This window comes from Chiroxiphia lanceolata, chromosome 14 (assembly GCF_009829145.1).
Source record: "Chiroxiphia lanceolata isolate bChiLan1 chromosome 14, bChiLan1.pri, whole genome shotgun sequence".
Taxonomy (NCBI): domain Eukaryota; kingdom Metazoa; phylum Chordata; class Aves; order Passeriformes; family Pipridae; genus Chiroxiphia; species Chiroxiphia lanceolata.
The window spans coordinates 2,170,766-2,198,763 of record NC_045650.1 but is presented as its reverse complement, the minus strand read 5'-3'; the positions used below and the strand labels follow the sequence as shown (position 1 = coordinate 2,198,763).

Here is a 27,998-nt window from a genome sequence, read left to right as displayed (position 1 = left end):
AATCTGAGCATGGACAAGAAGGAGAGAGTCCCTGGAGAGAGATCTTTCCCCTGGGAATGGTCTGCTGAAGAGGTGCAGCACCAGCACTCACTTTGGCACAGAAACTGGTAGTTTGGAGGGTTTATTTACTCGTGGTACAGTGGGTTTTTTGGAGCAGGGAAGCTGTGGTTTGGGTCTGAGAACTCCACTTCCCCAGGGGAGTTCTAGTCTGAGACTGACAAGTCTTGGACTTTAAGGTCAGGGTGTGATCCCACAGCTCAGGCTTGGGAAGGGTTTGGAGTTCAGCTTCTTAAAGGTGTAGCTGCAGATGAGGGTTCCTGGGCTGCTTCCAGAAACATCCAGAGAGGGTCTTGTCTACATGTTGGACAGAGTGATGGAGCTGAAGTAGCTCAGCAGGTCCTCCACGGTGAAGTCCATGGCAATCCCTGATCCTGCGTAGCAGCGTCGGATCAGATCCTCAAACTCTTGGTACTGGCAGATGAACTCCTGCTCCATGGCGTGCCACACCACCTGGGGGAAAGCTCCCCTTCAGCTCCCTTCAGGAGGCCCTGACAGCTCCAGCTGTGCAGCCCTGAACCCCTAAAACATCCCAGAGTCACACCCACACCCCGCCCCGATTACCGGCAGAAGGTTTTCCTCTGGGGAGAGGTCCTTGTGGATTTTCCTGTAGAGGGTCTCCAGGGCTCTTCTGACTTCCTTGCCAGGGTATTTCTCAAGGACCTTCCTGAGCTCCTGCTTGCTGTAGGCCAGCTGGAAGCTCAGCTCCTCCTCCTTCACCCCCTGAGCCAGGCGGGCTTTCACCCCCTCAAAGAAGTGCTGGAAAGGGAAGGAGACATTCCATGAGGACCCAGCCTCAGGTGGGCTCCTGCCTCAGGATCGCTTCCCTCAGCTCCCTTCCCACGCCTCATTAAGTTGAAATGAAGTACTGGAGCTTGTTTATCCCCCAGGAAAGCAGAGTTTAGGGAATTCCATTGGTTCTGCTCTGCAAGCAGCATCTCTAAGGGCTGCAGGCCCCTGGAGCAATGGGAGTGCTGGAAAAGTCACTCGGTGCTTCCTCCAGCTTTGCTCCCCACAGAGGCTTTGGAGCCAGAGGTGGGGTTGGGGGATCCCAGAACCTGCAGAAATGTAAAGCAAAACTCAAAGTTCTCTCAGCTTTTGGGACAGACATCTCTATCTCTGCCACAGCCGGCCACGGAATTCCACATCTGGTGGAATAATCAGTTCCTTCATCCTCCTGTCCACCCTCCTGTTCACACATCCTGAAAATCCGTAGGCTGTCCTGGGTTATTTCCACTGCAATTTTGCTGTGGAGACACACCCCAAATCCTAAGGATTCTGAGTTCCTAAATGTAAGAGCTGTTTCCAACGAGCAGAAATGGGCTCCTACATTCCTTATCCTGGTGTCAGCCTTCAAACCCAAAGGGTTTGTTGTGGTCTGATGGAGAGGCCACGGCAGGATTTTGGAGATCCCTGAGCAGAATGAAATCCAGGTGCCTTCATACACTACTGGCTTTGTTGGGAGCAGTGAAATCATCCTTTCCCTCACAGGGGGAGGACTGGAAGCCGTAAGCAGAGCGGGAAGCAGGAGACCCCGAGCTCATCTCCCAGTCAAGGCAACAAGATGTTTGACAGCAACGACTGGGAATAAATTGAAAGGAACAGGTCCTATGAATAATTCAAGCTGAGCTCAGTCTGTGAGCAATTTTAGGCTGGTGAGAGGAGGAGCAGAGCAGCCATGGCCGAGGGGAGGAAGGGAGTTAGCAGAGCCAGGTGCTCTTAGCTCCGTTAACAAAGCGGCCGCTCGGGAAGTGTGGAATCTGTGTCGGAATGATCAGCCCAGGCAGCCGTGAAAGAAGAAATGAGCATCTGCCAGACACAGACACGCAACCCAGAGCAGGGGCCGAGCAGGAAATTCTTAGGATTGCTTCGGAAAAGTTGCACCCAAGTGTATCTTGATCTATGGCCTTCAAGTGGACAGGAGGAAAAAGCAGAAGAAAGTGAGAAAATCCCGTACATTTTTAGGATTGTCGGCGATAAAAAGGTTTCCTTGTGAAGGCAGAGTGATCACATTGTCTTGATAGAAGAGATTTTTTTTCCAGTGAGAACAAGCAATTGCTCACCCATCAATTATCCCATCAATCCAACCTCCCCAGGGATGAAGTACAGTCCCCACCACTGAGGTTTCAGGATGGGACTGGACAGGGTTGCTACAGATTCTCATCCAGGCAACCTTTCCAAGGCAGTTTGGACCAGATGGTCTCCAAGGTCCCTCTCAGCCTGGGCTGTTCTGTGACTCTGGGATGCTGGGGCTGCTCTGCCCAGTGAAACCTGGCAGTGAGTGGGTAGAGAAGGGGGGAACACTGGGATGTGACAACAAACTCACATAATCCCAGACTGGATTCAGGGAGGGGTCATTTGAACACCAATAAATCTCTAGTTCTGGGAAGGGCAGCTGCCCTTTGAGGCCCAGAGGAGGGTCAGGAGATCCTGTACTCACATGGAGCTTCTCCAGGGGCTGGTCCAGGCACTTGAGGACATATTTCTCCATGTGCTCGCTGTACCTTTGCTTGGCTTCTCTCTTCTTGTCCTCCAGGCAGGGGATCTTCTTCTGGCACAGGAAGCAGTAGATGTGGTGGAAATTTTCCATCATGGCCATATGTATGTTCACCTTCAGGTTTGCTGAGGACAGACTATTGACTTAAAAGAAAAGAGGAAATCAGGTGTGGGGAGAAGACCCTGCAGGCTGGGTCAGAGGGGGCTCAGGGTGTCTCATCTGAACCATTTGACTTCGACTAGTCCCAGAGTAATTATTCATAACACAGATCCTGATCCCTGTCCATAAGCTTGATTCCCTACCTCCCCTGCTTCACTGCAAACTTTGCTGGAGCCTGGAAAGTGCCATGGTCATGGATTTATCAGTGGCACAGCCCAGGCCCACCTGCAGGTGGGAGCTGCCTCTCTCCACCACCTCCTGGTCTGTGGCCAGAGCTGTTAGTCCTGCAACCCCTGGGAATCTCCAGTGACCAGAAGCTGGGACAACCCAGGGATCTACTGAGAGCTCCCTGCCTTGCTCTCCCAACCCCTCTTGATGTTTTGAGGGAAGTTGATCTTTGGCTCCCAAGACCTCTGATCTTGGAAGAAGAGTCTGATCTGCAGTGAGGAGCTGCTCCCTCCATAGTGGGACAGGAGATGTTGGAATTAGATCCAAAGCTGTGTCCCACCCCTGTCCCAGCCAGGACCATCCCAGTGCAGCAGACACCACACACCCAATGTGCCATCAGGGCCTGTGTTGCCAAAAAAGGGCCTTTTCAAGGCAGGAAGGAAACTTGTCTGAGCATTTACCCAAAAATAGAAGGTGTGGAGCCACTCAGCAAATTCCCAGTGGTCCTGGAAGTGGTTGGAAGGCTGATCCAGAACGTGGCAGGTTTCAGGGATGGAAACAGGGGCTGAAAGCCCATTCCCAGCTGCTGGTGGTGCTCTCATCCCCCAGGACTGAGGGACTTCAAATCTGCCCCAAATTGAGGGGTCAGAGTGACAGGAAAAGAATTACTACCCCTGGGATACCCAGCTCCTGGATGGCAGCACCGTGAGGACAGGGAGACATGGAGATCAGGAAAAAGGGGATACCCCAAACCATCTGAATTTTGATGCTCCCAGGCTCTTGCTCAGTGCAGGTGATTTCAGCTCCAGGCAGTGCCCAGGAGACAGGGAACCTCCACCCTGCCCTGCTGGGAGCTCCTGGAGCTGCAGGGGGACATTTGCATCCAGCCACCAGCCTTGGTACTCACTGCTGCTGAAGACACTGCCGGCCAGCCTGAGGTGGGCCTTGTCCAGCTCCCCTCTCCTCTGAGCTGTCCTGAACACCTCCTCGGAGAAGTCCACGAACTCCTGGAAGCGGCTCACAGAGGGCAGGATCCCACCTTTCATCCTGCTGGGCACCTTTGCCTCCTCGATCTCCTTGCACAAGGTCCCCTGGCAACAGCACACAGGATGTGGCTCTGTCAGATCTGACATGGCCCCAGGGTCATCTGATGGGTCACTAAAGCTCCAAGCCCTGTCCAACCTGGCCTTGGACACTTCCAGGGATGGGGCAGCCACAGCTTCTCTGGGCAACCCGTGCCAGGGCCTCCCCACCCTCAGAGGGAACAATTCCTTCCTAATATCCCATCTAAACCTACTCTCTGTCAGTTTGAAGCCATTCCCCCTTGGTCTGTCACTCCAGGCCCTTGGAAATAGTCTCTCTCCATCTTTCTCGTAGCTCCCTTCAGGTCCTGAAGGCCACAATCAGGTCACCCCAAAGCTTCTCTTCTCCAGACTGAACAATCCCAATTGTCTCAGCCTTTCCTCCCAGCAGAGCTGCTCCATCCCTCATGTTAGAAGTTCGGGTTGGACATCAGGAAGAATTTCTTCACAGAAAGGGTAGTGAGGCACTGGAAGGGGCTGCCCAGGGAGGTTTGGAGTCCCCACCCCTGGAGGTGCCCAAGGAAGGCCTGGACATGGCCCTCAGTGCTCTGGGCTGGGGGACAAGGTGGGGATTGGGCACAGGGGGGACTGGATGATCCTGGAGGGCTTTTCCAACCTAAATGATTCCGGTTAGAAGATTCTGGAGGAGGCCAAACATCCCTCAGGCCCACTTGGGTTCACTCTGACTGACACTCACAATGCATTTGTTGAAGCTGCTCTTGGCCAGGAGCAACACGTTGCCCAGGACAGTGTTGAGGAAGGACGAGGGGGGAGCTGAGGAAGAGCCCCACATCCCAAAGACGGAGTCACTCAAGGTGACCAGGACCTGCAAGCAGCCAAAAGGGTGGACCTTGTTGCAGACATCCAGAAAACCCCTCAGCTCCAGCTCCAGGCAGCTGAAGATCTCGCTCAGCAGGTGGGTTGTAGGTTCTTCTGGTCTTAAAAAGAAAGAAAAACCCAACAAAAACAAGAGGTCAGCAATGAAATGGGGAGGGCACTGCCCCGTGGGCACTGCAGACCGTGCCCCTCTGTCCCACCACCCACGTACTGGCTCCGGCGCTTGGTGCAAGGAGGATCCTCTGCAGGTGCCAAGGTCTCCCCTCCCTTAGTGGCAGATGCCTGAAAGAAGGAAAGGAGTGGGAATTATCATGGAATCCCAGGATGGTTTGGGTGGGAAGGGACCTTGAAGATCATCTTTTCCACTCCCTGCCAGGGGCAGGAACACCTTCCACTAGCCCAGGCTGTGCCAACGTGGCCTTGGACACTTCCAGGGATCCAGGGGCAGCCACAGCTTCTCTGGGCAACCTGTGCCAGGGCCTCCCCACCCTCACGGGGAACGATTCCTTCCCAATATCCCATCTGATGTAAATCAGGATTTATCTGCTCTCCCTTAGGGAGGAAAACTTGAGCTCTGGGTTTAGTTCTTTTTTCCCTTGTTGGAGTCCTGTGTTGGATGCTCAGACCCCCCTCGTGATTTTGCTGGAGCTCTTAATTAAGTTCCTTTTAATTCTTCCCCACTAGAGAGTCCAGGAGAGCCCAGGTACCTGACAGAGATGAGCAGCCCCCCTGTTGTGCCTGCTGAGGTTGGTATCAGGGCTGGAGGGAGGACTGGAAAACAGCCCTGGAGAGGACACCTCCTCCCACTCACCTCCAGACCCTGCAGATCCACAGTGTCGTGGCTCAGCTGGAAGAATTCCTGGAGGAACCGCTGCTCCGAGGTGCAAAGGGGTTGCAGCTGCCTCAGCACCTGCTCCAGCACCTGCTGAGGAACCACCAGCAACGTCAGAAACCCTCCCAGCACACTGAGGGGTCGTGCCCACCCGAGGTGCCACCTGAGCCGGGTCAGCACACGGAGCATCCCTGCTCCTGCTCCGGGAAAGGGACCGCGGGATGTGGGCAGTGCCTGTGGGACACGGGAACCCTCCGGGAACGCTCAGCTCCTCACCTTGACCACGTTCCCTCTGGCTGGTGGCTCCTCCTGGCTCTCCCTGCTCCCGGGGAGGCTCCACCGGGGCTGGTGCCTGTTCCCCAGGGGCTTCTCCGGGCTCTCCTGGAGACCTGCGGGGCTCGTGGGTTAAACACCTCCACCCCCCTCGGCCCCTCCAGCTCCTTGGGAGGCTGAAATGTCTCTTTTTATGTCCGACCTGACGCGAGAATTGCCCTTTTCCTGTTGGATTTTTCCTCCCCACGCCCGTTTCTCTCTCTTTTTCATTGTTCTCTTTTTATTCCCTGGGCTGTGCTCCTTATCCCCTTTGCTATTTATTTACCGCTTCGTTCTAACTCTTGAGGGCTGGGGAGTGAAAAATCCCAGGTGATAAGGGCATAAATCAGCAGAAAAACCTGAAAGAGACTCAGAAAAAACTGTTTGTTGCTTAGTTTTGATGGTAAATCGCCATAAAAGAATATCCAGAGGAGGTGGGAGTGGCTTTTTTTTTTCTTTCCAAAACCTGACCTTTTTAAGTTAAAAGCATTCACCTGGAAATAAATATACTTTTCAAACATTACCATTTTTTACCCCACTGTTTTCACTGGGTGCTTGGCTCAAGTGGAAAAATTGAAAAAAAAATCCTTTAAAATATGCATTTTAAAACCATTCTTTCGCTCCCTGAAAGAAACCAGTGGGGGAAACATCCAGATTATTTTCTAATTAATTCTAAAAATCATTTCACTCTCCCAGAGTTGCTGGGTGAGTCAGGTCAGGTCTCCATCTCTCACAACATCCGAAATATCTTTATTTGAGCCACTACCTGCAGGGTTTTTACCTTTGGGAAGGATGTCAGTGCCCTCCACGCAGAGGAGAGGTGACAGCCAGCCCTGCTCGTGACCTCAGCCTTGCTAAAACCACGGAGAAAATTCATGAGCTCCTTCAGAACCTTTTTCCCACCCTTATGCAAAGGATAATGAGAATTTCACCGGCTGGGAAGTGGCAAAACCAGGAGAAAAAAAAAAAATTATTTTACAAGCCTGGAAATGTTAGTGTGGAAAAGGGAATGGGAAAATGAGAAAAGACTTAATTACTGGCTCACAATTAATTATAAACAGCTTGAGGTTTGCCTTCTAAACTCTCCCATAATTCTGAAACAAGGCAATAAATCAGCAGGTGGTGTGTTTTAGAAGCATTTTGCCATGAATAATCCTTTGTGAGGGCAGGGAATCAATCCCAAAAATTCAGTGCCACGATAATAGAAGGGGCACAGAGAGCCTGGGATATTTTAAAAACAGGGAGAAGGGATATTGTCAGGCACAGCCTGGGCTCCCATCCATCCAGGATCACCCCAGGGAGCAGCTGAGCAGGGGGAGGAAACAGCAGGAAAGGCCTTGGATGAGGTTCCTGCAGAGCTTCCTCAAAGCCAAACTTTCTCTGCAAAAGAGCCCCAGAGCAGCCAGTTTTGCAGGAAATATTCCAGCAGGAGGCTCTGGAGGTCTCTGGGAGCACTGGGAGAGACTCTCGGTGCTCCCAGTGCCCGCGGCTGCCCAGCTCCTGCAGCAGAAGGACACCCTGGTGCTGCTGGCCCCGTCCAGGGGAGCTGGAGATGGAGTTTGACCGTGTCCTCGAGCTGAGGAGAGGTCACCTCCCCCTCCAGAGGGAGGGCTGGGATGTTCTCCCTCCTGCTTTGCCCCCCGGGGGCTCCAGAGAGGGGCAGGCAGAGCCCAGGGGGTGCCCAGGGGAAGGTGCCTCCGTGGGTACAACCTCCTATAAATCCCCTGATCTCCCACCAGCCTCACTCTGCAGAGGTGGAGGGGGCTGTTATTTAATGTTCTGCTCACATCAGTGATGGGCTGAACATCTCAAACCTAGCCTGGGGCTTCCTGCCTGGCCCTTCCCACCCCACAGAGTAGAGTAGGGCCCAGAGCAGCCCAGCCCAGCAAAGCTCAGCTCATCCCGCCCGGGGCAGCCACCCTAGATGATTTGGATCAAAAAGATGGCCCTTTTGGATGATTTATGATGGTGCAGGGACAGGTTTTGCAGCCTCCAAAGTGTCTTTTTTCCCCTGTTACAGATTTCCCAGACGCTGGATTTGCTCCTGGGATTTAATTCCTTCCTGTTTTATAGACATTCGACACAAAGTACTGAAAGGAAATCACTGGTTTAACGTTTTCCAGGAAGGGATGGGGCAGCCTGGCTGCCACATGTGCCCCACACCACCTTGTTTTTAATTTAACAAGGTTATTTTCACAAGTGGTCCTGTGGAAGGTGTCCCTGCCCATGGCAGGGGGTGCAACTGTGTGAGTTTAAGGTCTCTCCCAACCCAAACCATCCTGGGATAAAGGGCCTCTTTAATAGGCATCTCCAACACCCCTCCCTTTTAACCACTTGCTCCTGAGGAGACAAACCTGGGCGCTTTTTATTTTCTGCTCCAAGTCTTTTGCTCCAAGCCCATCAATCACCCTGCAAGTGGAAACCTCTTTATCCCAGGCACAATCTTTGTGATTTCCTGCTGTTTAACTAAAAGCAATCACCCCTCTCTGGGAAATGGGGCTTGATCACATTATCTTATAAAGCACAGATTGGAGTTGGCCTCCCCACTGCTAATTCCCCAGGCTGGCTTGCTGAAAATGTATTCATTGCCTCTTATCAGGAATTCCTATTTTTAAGCAGGAAAATGCACTTTGCCCTGTGAAAAGCTGTATCCAGGAGTGGAGGAGAGGGATGGGAGAGAGGAATATTATCTTGGTTAACTATTTGTTTCACCTGGTGTGGCAGAGCATGTGCCCCTCTGTGCCAGGCTGAGTGGTCAGAGAATCATGGAATGGTTTGGGTGGGAAGGGAACTTAAAGTTCATCTCATCCACCCCCTGCCATGGGCAGGGACACCTTCCACTAGCCCAGGTTGCTCCAGCCTGGCCTTGGACAATTCCAGGGATGGGGCAGCCACAGCTTCTCTGGGCAGGGGCCTCCCCACCCTCACAGCCAACAATTCCTTCCCAGTGTCCCACCTAACCCTGCCCTCTGCCAGCTTAAAGCCATTTGGGTGCCACTGGGACTACTGAGGTGAGACTTTCTTCCTTTTTTCCCAGGACTGCTGTGCTCCCTTGCAGGTCCTTGTACCCTGCCAGCACTGCCCATCCTTGTTCCACCCCACGGCCCTGAGGTGCCCTGTCTTCCTGCTGCATGTGTCTTTGCCAGGGGGGAGGTGGCACTGGGCAGGAGGAGCTGGAAGGGGTGGTGGGTACATTGGGATGGGCTGTGCTGCACACCCAGAAACGGGATCCACCAGCCCCCTTCCCTTCCCTGGGTTCCATCCCTTCCCTGGGTCCCATCCCTTCCCTGGGTCCCATCCTCTGGCTCAGGACCTGGACACAAGTGATGAAGGAGGTGCAGAGCTGGAGGGAGCCCAGTGATGACTCTGATGGACTAAACACACCGTGCAAAGTGGTTTCTGACATTCAAGCCTGGCCAAGCTGGCATGGAACTTTCCATTACAGTCCTTTGTTTTGCTGAAGGAAAATGTGACTTCTGGGCAATAAAAAACTTCCAGAGGAGACAGATCAGCTTCTCTTTTTATCTCCAGAAACACCTGACTGGAATATTTTGAGTCAGATGCAGCGATTTCTGTGGCAGTGATCCCCTCGGGACAGCACAGCCCCACACACAGCTCACTGGGAAATCATTCTGCAAATATTGCTACAAATGCCCTCCTGTCTTCAGGGACAGGCCTGGTGCCTTCTCCTCACAGGCAAAAGTGCCTAAGGAACCTGTGAGCAGCCCTGTTTGTGTGAAATATGGACCAGGCTTTACAGAATCAAAAGATCACTGGGTGGTTTGGGGTGGGAGGGATGGAAAACTCACCTCGTTCCACCCCCTACCATGGGCAGGGACACCTTCCACCAGCCCAGGTTGCTCCAAGCCCTGTCCAACCTGGCCTTGGATACTTTCATGGATGGGGAGAACACTTCCAGGGATGGGGAAATTATGAGGTCTTCCTGGAGCATTCTCCAGGCTGAACAACCCCAAGCCTGTCCTGTCAGGAGAGGAGCTCCAGCTCTTGGAGCAGGAGAAGAGAAAGCTTGGTGGTTTTTTCCAGGAGATAATAGTGGGGTGGGAACTCTGGAACAGGTCAGGAAGACTTTGAGAGCCAGGGAGAAGGGAGGTGACAACAGCTGAAGGGTGGCTGTGCTTTGTTAACCAGGCAGTGCCACATCCTACAGCTCCTCAGAACAGGAGCTCAACCATCCCTGTGGCATTCCTGAGCCCTGCAAGGGGAAGGTGACCAACAGCTACAGCTCTGAGGAGCAGAAAAAGAGAAAAGGAGAGAATATCAAGGTATTGAAGATCACACAAACACTGCCTGACATAAAGCAGAGTCGGCTTTGTCACGTCCTGCCAACTTCCGACCCAGCTCACGGAGGAGAGAGTAACTCATGGCACAAAATCCGGGGAAAACACCTGTGATGGAGGGGGATTGTCACATTCCCTGCCAATAAAGCCCAAAGGTCATACTTGCAGAGCACTCACTTCCTTTTCTTCTTCCCAACAAGGAGGTTTTGGCTTGTTCAAAGAAGGCTCTGATCTCCCGCTCGTAGAGTCTGCCGAGGTTCTGGGCGTAGACCTGGAAGGGACAGGAGGGGCCAGGTGAAAGCAAAAAGACCAAATTTTAGCATTTCAGACCTTTTCCTTCAACACAACATCTGCCACTGAGCGCCAGGCTGCTCCTCCCCAGCACAGAGGTCCAACATGTTGTGGCCAAGTTGGCCGGACACTCTCCCAGAGGGACCAAACGCTCGTGGGGGTTTGGTGAGACCAAACCCTCCCCAGGAATTCACCAGCAGGACCAATCTGTTCCCAGGGGATGGAATAGCTGTACTGTCTGTTCAGGATTTCAGCCATACCTTGGGGAGGTCACAGAACAGAGCTGGGCTGCTGTTCCTCAGCCAGGCCATGAGGGGGGTGTAGGGCAGCAGCTCCTCGTGGTGGAGTCCATGGCTCGGTGCAGACAACTTGTCAACGGGCTGCCCAAGAGCAGGGACCTGAGAGCTGCCCTAAAGCAGCAGAAACACCAGGAAGGGTCAAATAAAACAGCCCTGGAAAACTTCCTGATCCCCCTGGAATTTCCAGGTCTGAAATTTCAGAATTTCTGCAATTTCCAGTTCTGAAATTTCAGAATTTCTCCGATTTCCAGTTCTGAAATTTCAGAATTTCTCCCATTTCCAGTTCTGAATTTCCGGGTTTGAGAAGCAAATTCCAAGCTGAAGCAGGGCAGGCACGACCACTTGGAACTCGAGTTGGAATCCCGTTATCTGGGAACAAGTCTGAGCTGGCCCACAGTAACACGGGATAATCCATGGGAGAAAGCACAGGAGAAAAGCTCCTTGTGGAAGAACATGCTGGAAATCCTCCCTTGGAGCACTGGGAGGTGGTTCAGCCTAGGGGGGTGGGATGCCATGGATAGGAGGGATTTGCCAGGGTCTGGAAATGCTGGACCACCACGCCACAGACTCAGAGTCGTGTGGAGCTCAGAAGGTTCAGGGCAGGTCCAGGTGGAGCAGCTGGTCCAGCCAAGATCTGAAAATCTCCAAGGACGGAAATCCCACAGTTCCCTCCCGGTTTCCAGCCTGGCTTGAAAGAAAACACTGAAGATTTAAGGAAATAGCCCTGAGGATTTGAGAGTCGCTCCTTTTCATGAAAGGAAATCTGGAAGAGTCCAATTTTCCTTTCAGATTTCTGCCCAGAGGGAAATTGTCCATCACATCTTTTAAACTGCAAAATCAGCACTAGAAGTGTTAATCGAAGGATCAAGGGATTGGCTCTTATCCTGGGATTTTGTGTCACAAGCAGATCAACAACCCCCAAAATAAAATGAGAAAAACCTTCAGTCTAAAAAAATCTTCAGGGCTGGATTTCTTCTACATTCCTGCAAAACTAACCCAAGGGCTGGGAAGGGTGAAGGGATGTGGAAAGACCTCTTTGGGGAGACACTTTAGGACAATCATCCCCTACAGCCCTGGTGTGATTTTTCCCGGGATATTCAGATCTCCCAGGATTTGGAGCAAAGCCCACCTGCAGCTGGAAGATGTTGGTGATGTGACTGATGAGAGAGTTCTCAAAGTTCTGCTTGAGGGTTTCAAACAGGATCAGCTGCTCGGCCACCGCCTGCAGCTTCCGGGAACCTGGAGGAGAAGGAGGGGATAGCATGGGATTGGGGGGAAAAGAGAGGATAGCATGGAATGGAGGGGGAAAGAGAGGATATCAGGGTATGGAGGGAAAGAAGAGAGGATATCAGGGTATGGAGGGAAAGAAGAGAGGATATCAGAGTATGGAGGGAAAAGGAAAGGATATCATGGAATGGAGGGAAAAGGAAAGGATATCATGGAATGGAGGGAAAAGGAGGGGATATCAGGGTATGGAGGGAAAAGAGAGAGAATGTCATGGAATGGAGGAGGAAAAAAAAGAGGATATTGAGGTGTTGAGGGATAAGAGAGAATATCATGGTATTGAGAGAAAAGGAGGATATCATGGAATGGAGGGATAAAAGAGAGAATATCAAGGTATTGAGGGGGAAAAAGGATAGCATGGAATGGAGGGAAAAGGAGAGGATATCATGGAATGGAGGGAAAAAAAGAGAGAATATCAAGGTGTTGAGGGAGAAAAAAGAGAGGACATCATGGAATGGAGGGAAAAGGAGAAGATATGGAATGGAGGGAAAAGGAGGGGATATCATGGAATGGAGGGAAAAGGAGGGGATATCACGATATTAAGGGAAAAGAGAGAGAATGTCATGGAATGGAGGAGAAAAAAAAAGAGTATATCGAGGTATTGAGGGATAAAAGAGAGATTATCGTTGTATTGAGAAAAGGAGGGTATCATGGAATGGAGGAAAAAAAAGAGTGGATATCAAGGTATAGAGGGGAAAAAAGAGAGGACAACATGGAATGGAGGGAAAAGGAGGGAATATCATGGAATGGAGGGAAAAGGAGGGGATATCAGGGTATGGAGGGAAAAGACAGAATGTCATGGAATGGAGGAGAAAAAAAAGAGGATATTGAGGTATTGAGGGATAAGAGAGAATATCATGGTATTGAGAGAAAAGGAGGATATCATGGAATGGAGGGATAAAAGAGAGGATTTCAGGCTATTGAGGGGAAAAAAGAGGATATCATGAAATGGAGGGAAAAGGAAAGGATATCATGGAATGGAGGGGAAAAACAGAGGATATCAAGGTATTGAGGGGAGAAAAAGGAGAGGATATCATGGAATGAAGAGAAAAGGAGAAGATATCATGGAATGGAGGGAAAAGGAGGGGATATCATGGAATGGAGGGAGAAGGAGAGGATATCATGGAATGGAGGGGAAAGGAGAGGATATCATGGAATGGAGGGGAAAGGAGGGAATATCAGGGTATGGAGGGAAAAGAGAGACAATGTCATGGAATGGCGAAGAAAAAAAAAGAGGATATTGAGGTATTGAGGGATAAGAGAGAATATCATGGTATTGAGAGAAAAGGAGGATATCATGGAATGGAGGGAAAAAAAGAGAGGATATCAAGGTACTGAGGGGAGAAAAGAGGATATTATGGAATGGAGGGAAAAAGAGATGATATCATGGTATGGAGGGATAAAAAGCAGGATATCATGGACTGGAGGAAAAAAAGAGAGGATCTCATGGCCTGGAGGGGATGAGCTGTGGGCTGCAGCCCCACATCACTCACACCCTGGGGAACAGGACAGGAATAAATCCTGCCATAAATACCAGCACCCAAAAGCCAACAAAGGGGAGAGGATTTGCTGCAGTCCCAAGGAAATCCAGCCCAGGAGGGAGCTGAAACTCAAAAAAAACTAAAATTGCAGAGCATCCCTCAGTCCCACCTCGGCCAAGGACACACCCCCAGCCCCACCACAAGGAAAACTCGGGATTTCATGCCAGGAGCACATCCCCGGACACCGGCAGCGCTCCAACAACTCCCACACGCTGCTCCAATGGATTATTGTTTTTCCAAGCTTGAGGACAGACAACTGAGCTGCCCCAGGAGACCACAATTTCTAAATATGACTTTCCCCCACCCTCTGTGAGCTGTAGGAGGTGTTGTACACCCCTGGCACACCGTGCTGCCCTATATCCATGTATTTAGAGGGATTGGGGAGATGCTTGGCGGAAGTTTGACTCAAGTCTAATGGAAACTGGACCAGTTTCCCAGCCCAGCAGGAGGTGCCTGTGGTTCATGGATGGCCCAGCTTGGCTGTTTACAGCAGGAATTGAGACAATTTGGGCTGGGAGAGCTGGGGGGGTCACATGGAGAAGAGAAGGCTCCAGGGAGAGCTGGAAAGGGACTTTGGATAAGGGATGGAGGGACAGGACACAGGGAATATCTTCCCACTGCCAGAGAGCAGGGTTAGATGGGATATTGGGAAGGAATTGTTGGCTGTGGGGATGGGGAGGCCCTGGCACAGGTTGCCCAGAGAAGCTGTGGCTGCCCCATCCCTGGAAGTGTCCAAGGCCAGATTGGAACAACCTGGTCTGTGGAAAGTGTTCCTGCCCATGGCAGGGGGGGGATGAGATGGGCTTTAAGGTCCCTTCCAAGCCAAACTGTTCCAGGATTCCAAGATCTCCAGAATAAAGCCCACCCTCCAGTCCTGTTTCCCAGCTCCCAGCTCTGGATGTGCTGCAGGGGAATATTTCGTAGCTCTGAACCTGCCCCCCCAGGTGCCCCTGGGTGTGTGCTGCTGCTGCTGCTGAGCTTCCCAAATCCAAGCCTTCTCTTTCTTTCCTGCTTTTCCCAGGCAGCCCGCAGAGCTGCTCAGTGATCCCGGGAGCTGATTCCTGGGAACATCCCCTCCGGCATCAGTGGCTCAGGGCCACCGGCAGAGGCTGGGAAGCTGGAATGGTGCAGGGAGTACAGCACAGGCTGGGCATGTCCCTGCTCTCCACTCACCAGGCTGGAGGGGGGTGTTCATGCAGGCAGACAAAGCCTCTGCTGCAGCACTGCAGGATCTCACTCCGGCAGGGCTGGAAAGATCCGCCCGGCTCAGGACATCCCAGTGCTCCTTGCTGAGGTCCAGGCGGGTCTGAAAACAAAGCCAGAAGAGAGCAGGTACAAGCACAGCCAGGTTTTCATCCCACATGGAAAGCTGCTGGCTGGAAAGAGCCAAGTGCTCTCCTCAGCTGCCTCGGGAGGTCCACGACACTCCATCCCCTCCCAGCCCAAAATTCCGCACAGCAGGGTCCCTGGACAAAGAGGGTAGCAGGGAGTCCCTGGAATGCTTTCCCATGGTAGATGTATAGTTTTTTCCAGGAAGAAGTTCTTCACAGAGAGAGTGATCAGCCATTGGAATGGGTTGCCCAGGGAGGTGGTGGAGTCACCATCCCTGGAGGAGTTTAAGGACAGACTGGATGTGATATCAGTGCCATGGTCTGGGTGACAAGGTGGGGTTTGATCAAAGGTTGGACTCAATGATCTCAGAGGTCTTTCCCAACCTCATTGATCCTGTGATTCTGTTTGCCTCAGGACACTCCAAGTCCCTTCTATCTGGGGGTTTATCAGTGCTGGTGGGAGCAGGTTGGACCAGGGCTGGGTGTTGCAAGTTCTGCCTCTAATTGCTCATTAATTGCTGTGCTTGTGCATTCCCGGGTAATGATTACTGGCTCTTCAACTATCGTTTGGCTTTGTCATTACTAATCCTGCCCAGGAAAAGGACTTTGAGAGACCCCTGTGGTGGTGAGGGGACTGCACATCCCCTGGAGTCCATCCCGGCCGTGTGTCCATCAAGACAACACAGTCCCTCATTTCTAGGCCAGAGAAGCTCCTTAATCTTTGCAGACAAATCATAGTTTTCAGTGTTTGAGGTCACTGAAAGTTGTTTTGTAACAGATCCAACAGGAAGTGCCTCCACAGATGCACACACCGTGAGGAACAGGAGCTCATCCATCAGTTTGCTCCTGTTGGAGACCATGCGGTGCAGCAGGGAGTTTTCCCGGTGGATGTGGTCCATCTGCTGCTTCACACTTCCCAGGAGCTCATCATAGACCTGCAGGGTCTCCTCCACCCTGGCCACCTCTGCCAGGGCCTCGTCGATGGAGCTCATCAGCTGTGTCACCTCCTGCTCCGAGGAGATGATGGCCTGGAGGTTGGCCTGGGGATGGAGAACAGAGGGATCCAGGGCTTAGAAGGGACTGATGGACTCAGCTCAGAGTTAAAGCAGAGAATCTGGAATGGTTTAGGCTGGAAGGACCTTAAAGCCCATCTCATCCCACCCCCTGCCATGGGCAGGGACACCTTCCACTAGCCCAGGTTGCTCCAACCTGGCCTTGGACACTTCCAGGGATTGGGCACCCACAGCTTCTCTGCCCAACCTGTGCCAGGGCCTCCTTGTAGGAAAACACCCCCAATGTGAGGGTGTGTCTCCAACACATCCCTGCACCCCACGGCCCTGCCAAGTGCCTGTCTCAGCCCATTTAGCCCAGCTCAGGGCACTGCCAGGCTGTCTCCCAGCTGAGCTGCTCTGGCAGTGCAATTAATAACAATTAAATCATGCATGAGACATGCCCTGAAGGCACAATTTGCCTAAGGAGGGCTCAGGAGCTTGTTTGGGCGGGCGGTGCAGATCCCCCGGCGTGTTAATTGCTGCTGACAAGCTCTGCAAGAGATCCCACACTTCCAAACCTTCATTGTATCCTTGGCAGGGCCCGTGTCCCTGGAAAGAAAACAATCCAGAGGCACGGGCCTGGCAGGCCTGAGCTTTCCAGGCTGCTGCTTTTCTCTCTGTTAATAAAGCTTTTAAAGAGGTTTGTCTGCTCTGATAATTTAATTTTCTGATGTCTTTTTCATTAAATGAAGAGCATCAGAAGCAGCTGCACTCCCCAGCCTGCCCCGTGCTCGGCTCGCTGAGGGGAGGGAGAGAAACGAAGAAGAGCAAAGAGAAGCCTCTTGAGAACCCAAGTTGGGTTGTTGTGGCTTGGACAGACTCTGTGCTCTGGGTTAGGGATGTGCCTGGAAGCACAATCCATGCTGGGCATCTCCAGTCCTTGTGTTAAGGACTTTCTCCAAGCTCCACCTGCACTGCTGTCGGGATGAAGATGAACTGGAAGCCCCAGCTCTAGAGAAAGGTTTTAGGTTGGAAAGGACCTAAAGGCCCATCCAGTGCCACCCCCTGCAATGGACAGAGACACCTTCCACCAGCCCAGGTTGCTCCAAGCCCCATCCAACCTGGCCTGGGACACTTCCAGGGATGGGGCAGCCACAGCTTCTCTGCCCAACCTGTGCCAGGGCCTCCCCACCCTCACAGGGAACAATTCCTTCCCAATATCCCATCTCACTCTCTGTCAGTTTAAAGCCATTCCCCCTTGTCCTGTCCCTCCATCCCTTGTCCCCAGTCCCTCTCCAGCTCTCCTGGAGCCCCTTTAGGCCCTGGAAGAGGCTCTCAGGTCTCCCTGGAGCCTTCTCTTCTCCTGCTGAACCCCCCCAGCTCTCCCAGCCTGTCCAACACACAAACCTCACCTCCAAAAGCACCAAGGATGCTCAGCAAACATGCCCAACCAGCCTCCCCAGCCCGGCCCCACTCCTGGACTGCTGCTTTCCAGCAATCCCCAGGGCCCCCAGCTCTGCCCAGAACTTCAGATTGTATTAAATGTTCTTAACTCAAGAGCCATAAACCTCCCCCAGGCCTGTCCCTGCCCTGCCTTCACATGGTCCTATTAGGGCTTCACAGCCCCACGGGGGGTTGCCCCGAGCGAAGCATCGCCGGTGTCACCGACAGGGCAGTGCCCGTGGAAGGGGCTCTCCAGAGGATCCCTGCTCCTGGAAAACTAATATACTCCAGCTGCAGAGCTGCTGGGAGCTGCCTGTGGTTCCCCAGGTGCTGGGATCCTGGAATGACACAGGAATAGCAATGTACAAATCAGTGCCATCCTTCCCCCTGGAGCAGAGAAGATCTCTCTGGCTGTCGCTGCGGTGAGTTCTGAGAGCCCCAGATGAGGTGGGTGATTAATGTGGAGAGAGGAGGCCAAGGTGTCATCTCTGGGATGTGGGGAAAAGCATTTAAATAGATGCATGTGCCAGTCCAACTTGCTGGTATTAATAACACTTAATATTGCAGATTAAGCCTCAGAAATAGAAACGTCTCATTGATTAATTTCTGTTAGAGATAAATCACATTTTTTTCATTAGGAGGCATTAAAATAATGTATTCAACAGCTGCTTTCATCTCAAATAACTTAATAGAGATGTATTAGTTGCTCTCACAGGGTATTTTACTGGGAAACAGTCACAAAGTGCCTGTAGGACTTCCCAGGAGCTGGCAGGAACAGACCTCAGGAGTTTGGTCTTCCAGATTAACTGCTGAATTTCCAACTGTAATAAGTCATATATTGGGAATACAGCAAACACTGGAGCTAAAGGAGGTTGGATTTAGGGCTTCTGCTTTCCAGTGTGCTTTAGGATATTTCCTTTGGCTTGGTTTTTTTTTCTCTTTGGTTCTCTCCCCATAAAATGCCAGCACCAGGTATTTTAGCATAAGATAAATGCTTAAAGCAGCTTTCTCTCTCTTTTTTTTTTTTTTTTGGCTCCAGCACTCAAAAGAAGAAGTTTTCCTCTGCGGAAATGCAGAAAAACACACATGGAGTCAATAAAGGCCACTTTATTTACAATTCCAGAATGCTTTGGGTTGGAAGGACCTTAAAGATCATCCGGTTCCACCCCTGCCATGGGCAGGGACACCTCCCACTAGCCCAGGTTGCTCCAACCTGGCCTTGGACACTTCAGGGATCCAGGGGCAGCCACAGCTTCTCTGGGCAACCTGTGCCAGGGCCTCCCCACCCTCCCAGGGAAGAATTCCTTCCCAATATCCCATCTATCCCTGCCCTCTGGCAGTGGGAAGCCATTCCCTGTGTCCTGTCCCTGCAGACCCTTGTCCAAAGTCTCTCTCCAGCTCTCTTGGACCCCTTTAGTCTTTTGCTTTTTTAATCTCCTTCCAGCACTATTTCATTTTCTCCCATTCGCTTTCTCCCCAAATGCTCCTTTTCCTTCTGCAGGGCTCATTTTTGGCCCTTCCCTTCCCAGTCTCACCCACGTCCCTCAGCCAGCCCCAGAGCACCCCACACCCCCTGTGTCCCACGGTTAGACCCTGAGCCAACACTGCTCCCAGAAATTGCTGCCAGATCAAGTTTTCCCAGCGAAGGAAGGAGCTGCTGCTCCCCAGCTCTTTGGTCTCTACATGCCCAGCACCTTCTTTCCAGGTGAGTGCCCCCCTTGGCCCCTGTACCTCGTCCAGCACGTGGAGCTCCCTGCTCAGCTGCTCTGCAAAGGCCACGGAGTTGCTCACGAGGGGCTCGTGCTCCTCCAGCACCTTCAGCACATCAGCGGCTTCCTTTGGAGTCATCTCCTGGTAACAGCTGAGCCCCTCGTGGTTCTCAGCCTCCTCGGGGTCCTTCTCGTCTTCTTGGGGTCTTGGCATCCCTGTGTGGGCGGGAGGAGACATGGAGATGGGGTGACAATAAACCTGTCATTTGATCAGCCCTGCTAAAATGAGGTGACAGGAGCTCAGTGGGCTCGGTCTCTGCCCACCCAGAGCAAGGTCAAAGCAAAGGAAGGTGGGTGTGGGATAAAGGCTCAGCTTCATGAGAGGGACAAAACACACCACTGGAATTTAACTGGAGCTCTGGTTGGGTTTTTAGTTGCTCACCTCTCTGGGATTGGGTGCTGGGACATTTTGATACGTCCTACAAAGCTGAGACAAGTGTCGGGGTGAAGAGACTTAGATTTGAATTAGATACAAGGAAGGAGGTTTTTACCACGAGGATGGGCAGGCCCTGGCACAGGTTGCCAGGAGAACCTGTGGCTGCCCCATCCCTGGAAGTGTCCAAGGCCAGGTTGGAGGAACGTGGGACAGTGGAAGGGGGTTGGAACTCCATGGTCCTTAAGGTCCCTTCCAACCCCAGCCCTTCTGTGATTCTATGAAAGACACTGATAATCACGTGTTGTGAAGTAAAATCTATTTCTATATCCACACACATCTTTATTTCTTGGTGGGGGGATGTCACCAGGCAGGCAGTTACCCCTGCTCTGGCATCACCCACACTTTACTCCCCTCTCCAGCCCAGGGTGCAGGGAGGAGCTCTGAAAATAAGATAAACTGTCTATTTTTCTTCCCAGCCTGGCACTGTGCCACCGTGGCCACTGGATAAGTCGGGTGCCTCCGCCTCCAAATATCCCAAATGTCTCCTCCCCACTGATTCCCATTCCCTGGTACCCCCTCCCCCTCTCCCACCATCCACATCCACTGTTTGAAGTGGGTGTGGATCATCATCACCTCTGGGTGATGATGCCAAAAGCCCCTGTGAGTGTGCCAAGGGAATGATTTACCTTCCAGTGCACACGAGGGGACGTTCACAAAGGTCACAGCTCTGCCCAGGAACCGGTGGCTCAGCTTCCACAGGCACCTGAGAAAGGTCTTCTTCTCCTCAAAGCTGCTGGTGGTCCACTTGTACACCTTGTCAAACTGCAGGTCAAAGTCCAGGCTGGCCTAGATGGTTAATTACCACCAGCAATTAGCCACCACTGGCCACACCAGGGACACCCAGCACAGGTTTGCAGCACATTTGAGAGGTGTGTTCATGGCACTTGGCAAATTATCATGCTCAGAGCACTGAGAAGGAAGGATGAACAGCAGTTCTGGCTGCAGGAGGGGACACTGGGACACCCAGAGTGGCTCAGCCCCAGCAGTCAGCCAGTCCTGACTCATCACACTCATTTATTTTCAGCTAAGATAAAGCCCTTCACCTTCCACTGCGGTTTTGGGGGATGGCTGATGAGTCTTGACAGTGGCCAGTGGCAGATGTTTGGGATAAAAAGCATTCAAAGGGCAAGCCCAGAGTTCTGGTGCCTTCAGGATTCCCTGGCAGGCTCCAGCAGCCCGTGATCCAGCAGCTCACTGAGCTGGAGGTTGGATCTGCAGCCCTGTGTTTAACAGCCCTTGAAGGACCTGCTGTCCCTGGTTTCCTCTGGTGGTTTTTGGAACTTATTCAGAGTGTTGGCACCTCCAGCATCCCGTGGCAATGAGCGCTGTGGTGCAATGATGTGCTGTGTGAGACAGTGTGATCAGCTGGAATCGGGAATTTGGGGTGAGTCCAACACCCACCCAGCCCCCACTGCAGACATTCCCTCTGCAATCCTCAAAATCTCAAACCTCTCTTCACTCAGAGGTTGAGAACATGCAGAAGAAGCCCAGGAACAGGTTTCCACAGGCTCAAATCCCTGTGGCAGCAGCGTGGTGTCACTCGTGCTTCCCCCTGCAGCCCCATCTCTTGGCAGGGAAGGGAGAGAATGGGAGCAGGGACTGGGGGAAAAAAAGCACCCGTGGCATTTCCCTAGCTGTTTTCATCCCTATAAAAAGCTCACCTCATTCCACCCTCTGCCATGGGCAGGGACACTTTCCACTATTCCACGTTGCTCCAAGCTGGCCTTGGACATTTCCAGGCATGGGGCAGCCACAGATTTTCTGGACAACCTGTGCCAGGGCCTCCCCACCCACACAGGGAAGTGAAGTCTGAAAACAACACGTTCCTTCGCTGTTGGTTTTTTCTGCCAGTTTCTCTTTTCCTTTTTAATCTCCTTCCAGCTCTATCTCATTTGTCTCCCGTTTTTCTTTCTCCCCGGATGCTGCTTTTCCTTCCGCAGGGCTTACTTTTGGCCCAGCTGAAATCTCAAAACCTTCCTTCAGTGCAAGGTTGGGAACACCCAGAGGAAGCCCAGGACCAGGTTTCCACCAGCCCAGCCCTGAAATCCCCATGGCAGCAGTGTGGTGTCCCTCGTGCTTCACCTGCCATCACCCTGCAAGGAAGGTCACCTGAGAGAACAGGAGCATGGACTGGGAAGGAAAAGCATTTCCCAAGTTGTTTTCATTCCTAGAAATGTCAATATGTTTACATCTACCTATGCCCTGAGGATGTTGTCTCGTGGAGGGGGAACTCCAGCCACAGGAGACTTGTTTTTCTCCACTAGATAAGTGGAAAGAATAACGGGGTTTGCTGAATTCAGAATATCCCACGGCAGGAAAGTCCTTCCTGCACCATCCCATGAGCTCTGCAGCACAGCCTGAGCCTTCTGGAGAACTCAGAAGCCTTAAACTTACAATTATTGGCACTGAGCATCATCACAGGTGGGGAGTGTCTGAGTCCTACAACACATTATGGGTCATTTCCAAGACACCTTGAATTAATCCATCAAACCCCCACATTGCTTCACAGGGCTGGAGCAGAGCAGGGATGTCTGGGGGAGGAACTGACAGTCCACAGGGTTATAACTGTGCCTTGTGAGGAGCTATTAAAGCAGGGAGGCATTAATGAATCCCCTCATCAATATTCAGGCTGGTTTGGGCAGGGGAGCTGTAGCTTCAGGCACAGCTGCACTTGCAGTGTCAGTGTTTGCTGGTGCCAGGGAAACTCTTCTTTTGATTTCAGCTGGTGAGTGGATCCTATTTTAGGAATGAGAGGGAACAATTCTGGCTTTCCACGTTCAGGAAAGAGAAGTTCAGCCTGGAAGAGGCTCCAGGGAAGAGAGAAGTCAGGGAGTCATGGATTGATAGGATCGTTTGGGTTGGAAAGAGACCTTAAAGAGCATCTAAAGGGACCTTAAAGCACATCCCATTCCACTCTGTGAGCAGGGACACCTTCCACTATCCCACATTGCTCAGAGCTCCTCCCAACCTGGCCTTGGACACTCCCAGGGATCCAGGGGCAGCCACAGCTTCTCTGGGCAACCTGTGCCAGGGCCTCCCCACCCTCCCAGGGAAGAATTCCTTCCCACTATCCCATCTAACCCTGCCCTCTGTCACTTTAAAACCAATCCCCCTTGTGCTGTCACCAGTCACCAGGGAAGGGGACTGGGACATCAGCCCTCAGCCTGCCAGAGGGAAGGTTAAAAGGGGAGGTGACTGCAATCCAAAAATACATCTGCAAGGGCAAAGAGCTCTGTAAGCTGAAGGACAGACACGGCCCAACCAGGAGGATGTGTCAGGAATGCAGGATGGGAGGTATCCGGAGGGTTTTGCCACCAGGAGAACCAAGTTCTCTATTTGCCTCCCAGCAGGAGAGGGTTCAAAAATCCTCACTGGGATGGCAAATGGAAGGGGAAAAGGACTGAAAATCCTGGAATTGTCTTCTAATCTGAATTCCTCAGGAGCCAAAGCAGTTGGGAGCTCAGGCTGGTGAGAGCACCTATCTCCCCGTGAGACAAGGAGATACCAGCTCTGGAGATACCATGGAGAGCTGTCAGGGAGATACCAGTTCTGCCCATGGGATCAAGATGCCCTGCAAAGCTGCATTGGATTTGATTTTCCTTCCAGACATGCTGTGCAGATGTACTTTATTTGTCCTGGCTGTAGAACTAGAAAGCTGCTCTTTCCCTCATTTATTTCCGTGCTTGTGAAATCCCAGGCGTGTTGCCAAAGCCCCTGGAACATTCCCATTAATAAAAAACCTAATTATAATGACTTTAACGACCCTCTGCCAGCCCCAGCAGCAGAAAGGGAATATCTTGTCCATGCTGTCTTGCCCTAAAACCTTAATGTCACCCTAAAGGCACAGATGCCAACCCTCCATAATCCTTCTTTTCAGCAAACGCCTCCATCTAATCTGTAAATACCCCTTGCAAATGTCTTTCAAGAAGCTTTGTCAACATGGACCAACAGATGGGCCTGGCTGTGTCCTGCCAGTGCACCCTCACCAGGGTGGGCAAGCCCTGGCACAGGTTGGGCAGAGAAGCTGTGGCTGCCTCATCCCTGGAAGTGTCCAAGGCCAGGTTGGACGGGGCTTGGAGCAACCTAGGATAGTGGGAGGTGTCCCTGCCCATGGCAGGGGGTGGCACTGGATGGGTTTTAAGGTCCTTCCAACCAAAACCATGACAAGACAAGAGGAGACCTGACAAGAGGAGAGCTTTGCAGCCCATCTCTCCAGCCTCTGAGGGCTCCTGCAAAGAGCTCCAGGAGGTCCCGTGCCTGCGGAATAAGCCTGTCCACTGGATCTGATGGAAGCTGCGTCCATGCAGCAACGTGGAATCACGGAATCATTAAGGCTGGAGAAGAACTCTAGGACCATCAAGTCCAACCTTTGATGGAATACCACCAAGTGTTTGAGCAAATCAAGTATTTGGCCAGCCTGACATTCCCGAACTTAGAGCTGGATGACTCCGGAGGGACAGAAATGCCTCCAGCCTCAGCATGTCCCTGGAAGGGCTGAGGGAAATGACAGCCCAGCAGCACTGATGCAGGATGGAGGAACCAGCCAGGGAGGCACCTCAGCTCCCCATGCTCCAGGAAACAGCTCCAAGGGAGGGCAGAGGGCCTGGAATTGTTTGAAATGGTGGGGTTTTCCTCGAAATTCGAGTCAGCCAGGCTGGGGCAGCACTGTGTGGGAAACCTCCCACACCCCACTGCTCCTCCTGGGCTGAGCACCAGAGAACCTGGATTCCCCAATGGATCCTGACCTGGATTCCCCAATGGATCCTGGCCTGAATTCCCCAATGGATCCTGGCCTGAATTCCCCAATGGATCCTGGCCTGGCTTCCCCAATGGATCCTAGCCTGGCTTCCCCAATGGATCCTAGCCTGGCTTCCCCAATGGATCCTGGCCTGGCTTCCCCAGTGGATCCTGGCCTGGCTTCCCCAATGGATCCTGGCCTGGATTCCCCAATGGATCCTGGCCTGGATTCCCCAATGGATCCTGGCCTGGATTCCCCTATGGATCCTGGCCTGGATTCCCCTATGGATCCTGGCCTGGATTCCCCTATGGATCCTGGCCTGGATTCCCCGATGAATCCTGGCCTGGATTCTCCTATGAATCCTAGCCTGGATTCCCTGATGGATCCTGGCCTGGATTCCCTGATGGATCCTGGCCTGGATTCCCCGATGGATCCTCACATTTCTTTGGTACAGAAGGAAAGCCAGTCCTACCTGCTGGAGGCTCTTGCCATCCACCAGCCTGAGCTCTGCCAGAGGCCACCAGCGCCTTGTCCGGAGCGGCTCCGCCCTGACCTGCACCAGGCACGGCTGCATTGGCCTCCAGGTGTCCACTGGGGAGGAGAACAGGGAAAAACCACCCAAAACATCACTGTCAGCCCAGGACAGCAGTTCAAAGGGGGGGGACAGGCACAGACAGACCCACAGACACTGATTTGCCCTTGTGGTCAGATGGAGAGAGGCTACAGTGGCTTTTCATTGAGTATTTACAGAGGGGAAGGGCTCTCTGGCGTCTAATCCGGAGCATTTGGAAGTCTGTGGAGGGATTCCCAACCATTCTCAAGAGTTTTAAACCAGGCCATTGGAATGGCACAAGTCAGATTTCAGCAGGATCCAAATACAACAGGACCAGGGTGCCCAAGTGCAATAAGGTTTATGGCAGTTTTGTACCATATTTCTGGCCCTACAACGGGGTCCAAAAGCACTGAGCTGTTTGACTGACACTCACACTAATATATCCCATCCAAAATCAATTCCTGTGTCAATCAGCTGTCAGGCACCTCTTGGTTCAGCTGGGAAGTGCTCACGGAATTATTTTCTGGCGGTTAACATTTTGATTTTCCATCTGAGTTTGATATCTCCAGAAATCCAAGCCAGCCAGTTCCAGGGGTAACTCGTGTGTTTTAGATGCCACGTGCTGGGGATATTCCTCCTGCCCTCCACTGGCTACAGAGGGAGCTGAAGGACTTCATTTGGGTCAAACACTCTGGTTAAGATTTTAGGAAATCGATGCTGTAGGTGACTACACTGTCTAGAAACTCATTGGCAGGAAAGTCTCTCCCCTACAAATTTGTAAAAAAAAATAATCTACACTAACAACTTCTCAGGAGTGATAGAGCAACTAGAAAAGCAGAGACCGAAGGAGATTGCAAATGTCCCGAAGGATTTGCTCCTTTGGCTCCTGATCAAACAACTCTGTCCTCCTGGAATGTTAAAGCTCTCACCAAACCCACGGACAGAGCGAGGCTGCAGCGCTGGGTCGGGTTAGAACGGCTTGTTGCTGACCTCTAATGACAGAATTGATGCAAATGGCCTAAAAAAAACCCTCTTACATTCCTGGAGGGAGCAAATCCTGCTCTTCCCAGCCACCTACAGATCATCAGTGTGCTTTTGTTGCCAGTTCTTGACTGACACACTGACGTGACACAGCTCCTTCTTGGGATAAAGGTTTCCTTTGTTTAATCTTAAAACACAGCATTCCCAACAGGGATTCTACCCCTTCTCCCAGAGCAGGAAAAGAGCCATCAGATACCAAACTATGACAGAAAGAAACCGTCCAGGGTTTTTTCTCCCACCCCCTTCCCCTCAGAGTTCTCACCCACAACACAGAGGATGGACATCTTCTTCTTCTTCCCTGTTTTCCAGACCCGGATGGTTTCCAGCAGCCTCTTCTTCTGAGGGTTGAACAGGTCCTTTTCCAGCGAGATCCAGAGAGAAGCCATGGTGGGACCAGAGCACCAGGGCAGTGTGGCTGAGGGTGCTGCTGCTCGTGGTGACCTCCTGCAAACACAGCCAGGCTTGGGAGGGCATCCAGAGGAGCTATGCTGCCCCAGCTTTGGCCAAGGGCCTGGAGGGACAGGAATGGCTTCAAACTGCCAGAGTTAGATGGGATTTTGGGAAGGAATTCCTCCCTGAGAGGGTGGGGAGGCCCTGGCACAGGGTGCCCAGAGAAGCTGTGGCTGCCCCATCCCTGGAAGTGTCCAAGGCCAGGTTGGACAGGGCTTGGAGCAACCCGGGCTAGTGGGAGGTGTCCCTGCCTGTGGCAGGGGGTGGAAATGGATGGGCTTTAAGGTCCTTCCAACCCAAACCATCCTGGGATTCTGTGACTCTTAGGCCTGTCTGGGAAGTTGGGTTGGAAGGTACCTTAAAGATCATCTACTTCCAACACCACTGCCCTGTCATGGAGAGGTGTCACCCCTGTAAGTCAGACCCAGCACTCCCAGGGTTCCTGGCAGTCCACATCCTGTAGGTCCTGGAGAAACACTTAGAAACAACCAGCAGTTACTTCCCAGCCTTTGAGCCAGGTGGGGAGGGAAAGTAGCAAAGTGGCTACAAATAAAAGGTGAGAATTAGAGATAAATAGAAATACAGGGCTGTAGGAAAATAACAATATTCAGAACAGGTTCTTGGAATGTTTTGGAAGAGAAATTTGCTCCTATTGAATTTTACTGAAACCAATGAACCCCCTCAGCTCCCTCCCACAGGGATGGGGTGTGAGCTCAGCCACACAGTTAACGAGCTTGAAATCACATCTGCAATTATTAAACGAATTCTGCCACACCTGTGACCCCCCAAAAAAAGGAAATTTACTGCTAAAACGGTTCTGTCACCACAACATCCCTTTGACTGAAGTCTCTCACCAGGTTATCTTGGTTTCTCCATCCCTGTCAGCTTTTCAGCCTCTCTAATGGCATTCCCATCCAGAGACAGGTGGGATGGCAGCCCCACACCCCATTTTGAACCCATTAATTCATTTGCAACAGCACTTGAGCAACAAACAGCTCCAGGGAAATGACTGAAAGCCGGAGTAATAGAGGGCTCAGTGCTGCTGGAGAAGTTAATGCAGAGAGCACAACACTCGCCGGGGCTGTAATTGAAAAGCTGCTCAGCAGCAGAGCTGCCTCACTCCCCATTTCCTCCAGACAACCTGCACGACTTCAGAATGTCAGTGAGACCTTCCTGAAGTTCTCCCAGAGGTGCCCATCACCCACCCAAGGGCTGGCAGTGAAGAAGACAAGGAAGAGCCGGCGAAGGCTTTACCGGCCGAGGAGAAACGCGGGGACTTCAGTGCGAGGAGCCTCGGGCCAGGAAATGGTTTGTGCTGTGAAATGAGAGCTTTGAGAGACAAACAGGAAGCCTGGAGAACCTGAGTGGGGCTGCGAGGTCAGGGCAGGAAATCCCCGGCGCAGCAGCAAGGACCGGGTGCAACGTGGGCAAGATGAGCCTCGGGGCAGGGGAGAGGGGGGAAAACAAAGCAAGGTGAAATCACCCCCTGTTTCCTCCTTGTTTGGTTAAAAAGAGTCAAAATCGAGGTAAAATCACCCCCTGTTTCCTCCTTGTTTGGTTAAAAAGAGCCAAAATCGAGGTAAAATCA

The 27,998-nt window shown here is 52.1% G+C and overlaps 1 protein-coding gene across 1 annotated transcript; it reads right to left on the bottom strand.

The window, feature by feature from the left end:
- Window positions 1-149: 149 nt before the first annotated feature.
- On the bottom strand, window positions 150-27,697 carry LOC116793826 (exocyst complex component 1-like). Its single transcript, XM_032701976.1, has 18 exons — window positions 27,616-27,697; window positions 26,223-26,404; window positions 24,839-24,957; window positions 20,255-20,414; window positions 19,155-19,348; window positions 15,801-16,028; window positions 14,831-14,963; window positions 11,962-12,071; window positions 10,794-10,943; window positions 10,420-10,513; window positions 5,909-6,021; window positions 5,612-5,722; window positions 5,012-5,082; window positions 4,661-4,901; window positions 3,789-3,972; window positions 2,498-2,697; window positions 622-816; window positions 150-510 (listed from the first exon to the last, which is right to left on the bottom strand). Exons 2-18 carry the CDS (start codon window positions 26,344-26,346, stop codon window positions 355-357), a joined length of 2,583 nt encoding a protein of 860 aa, XP_032557867.1. The 5' UTR covers window positions 26,347-26,404; window positions 27,616-27,697; the 3' UTR covers window positions 150-354.
- Between the last annotated feature and the right edge of the window lie 301 nt (window positions 27,698-27,998).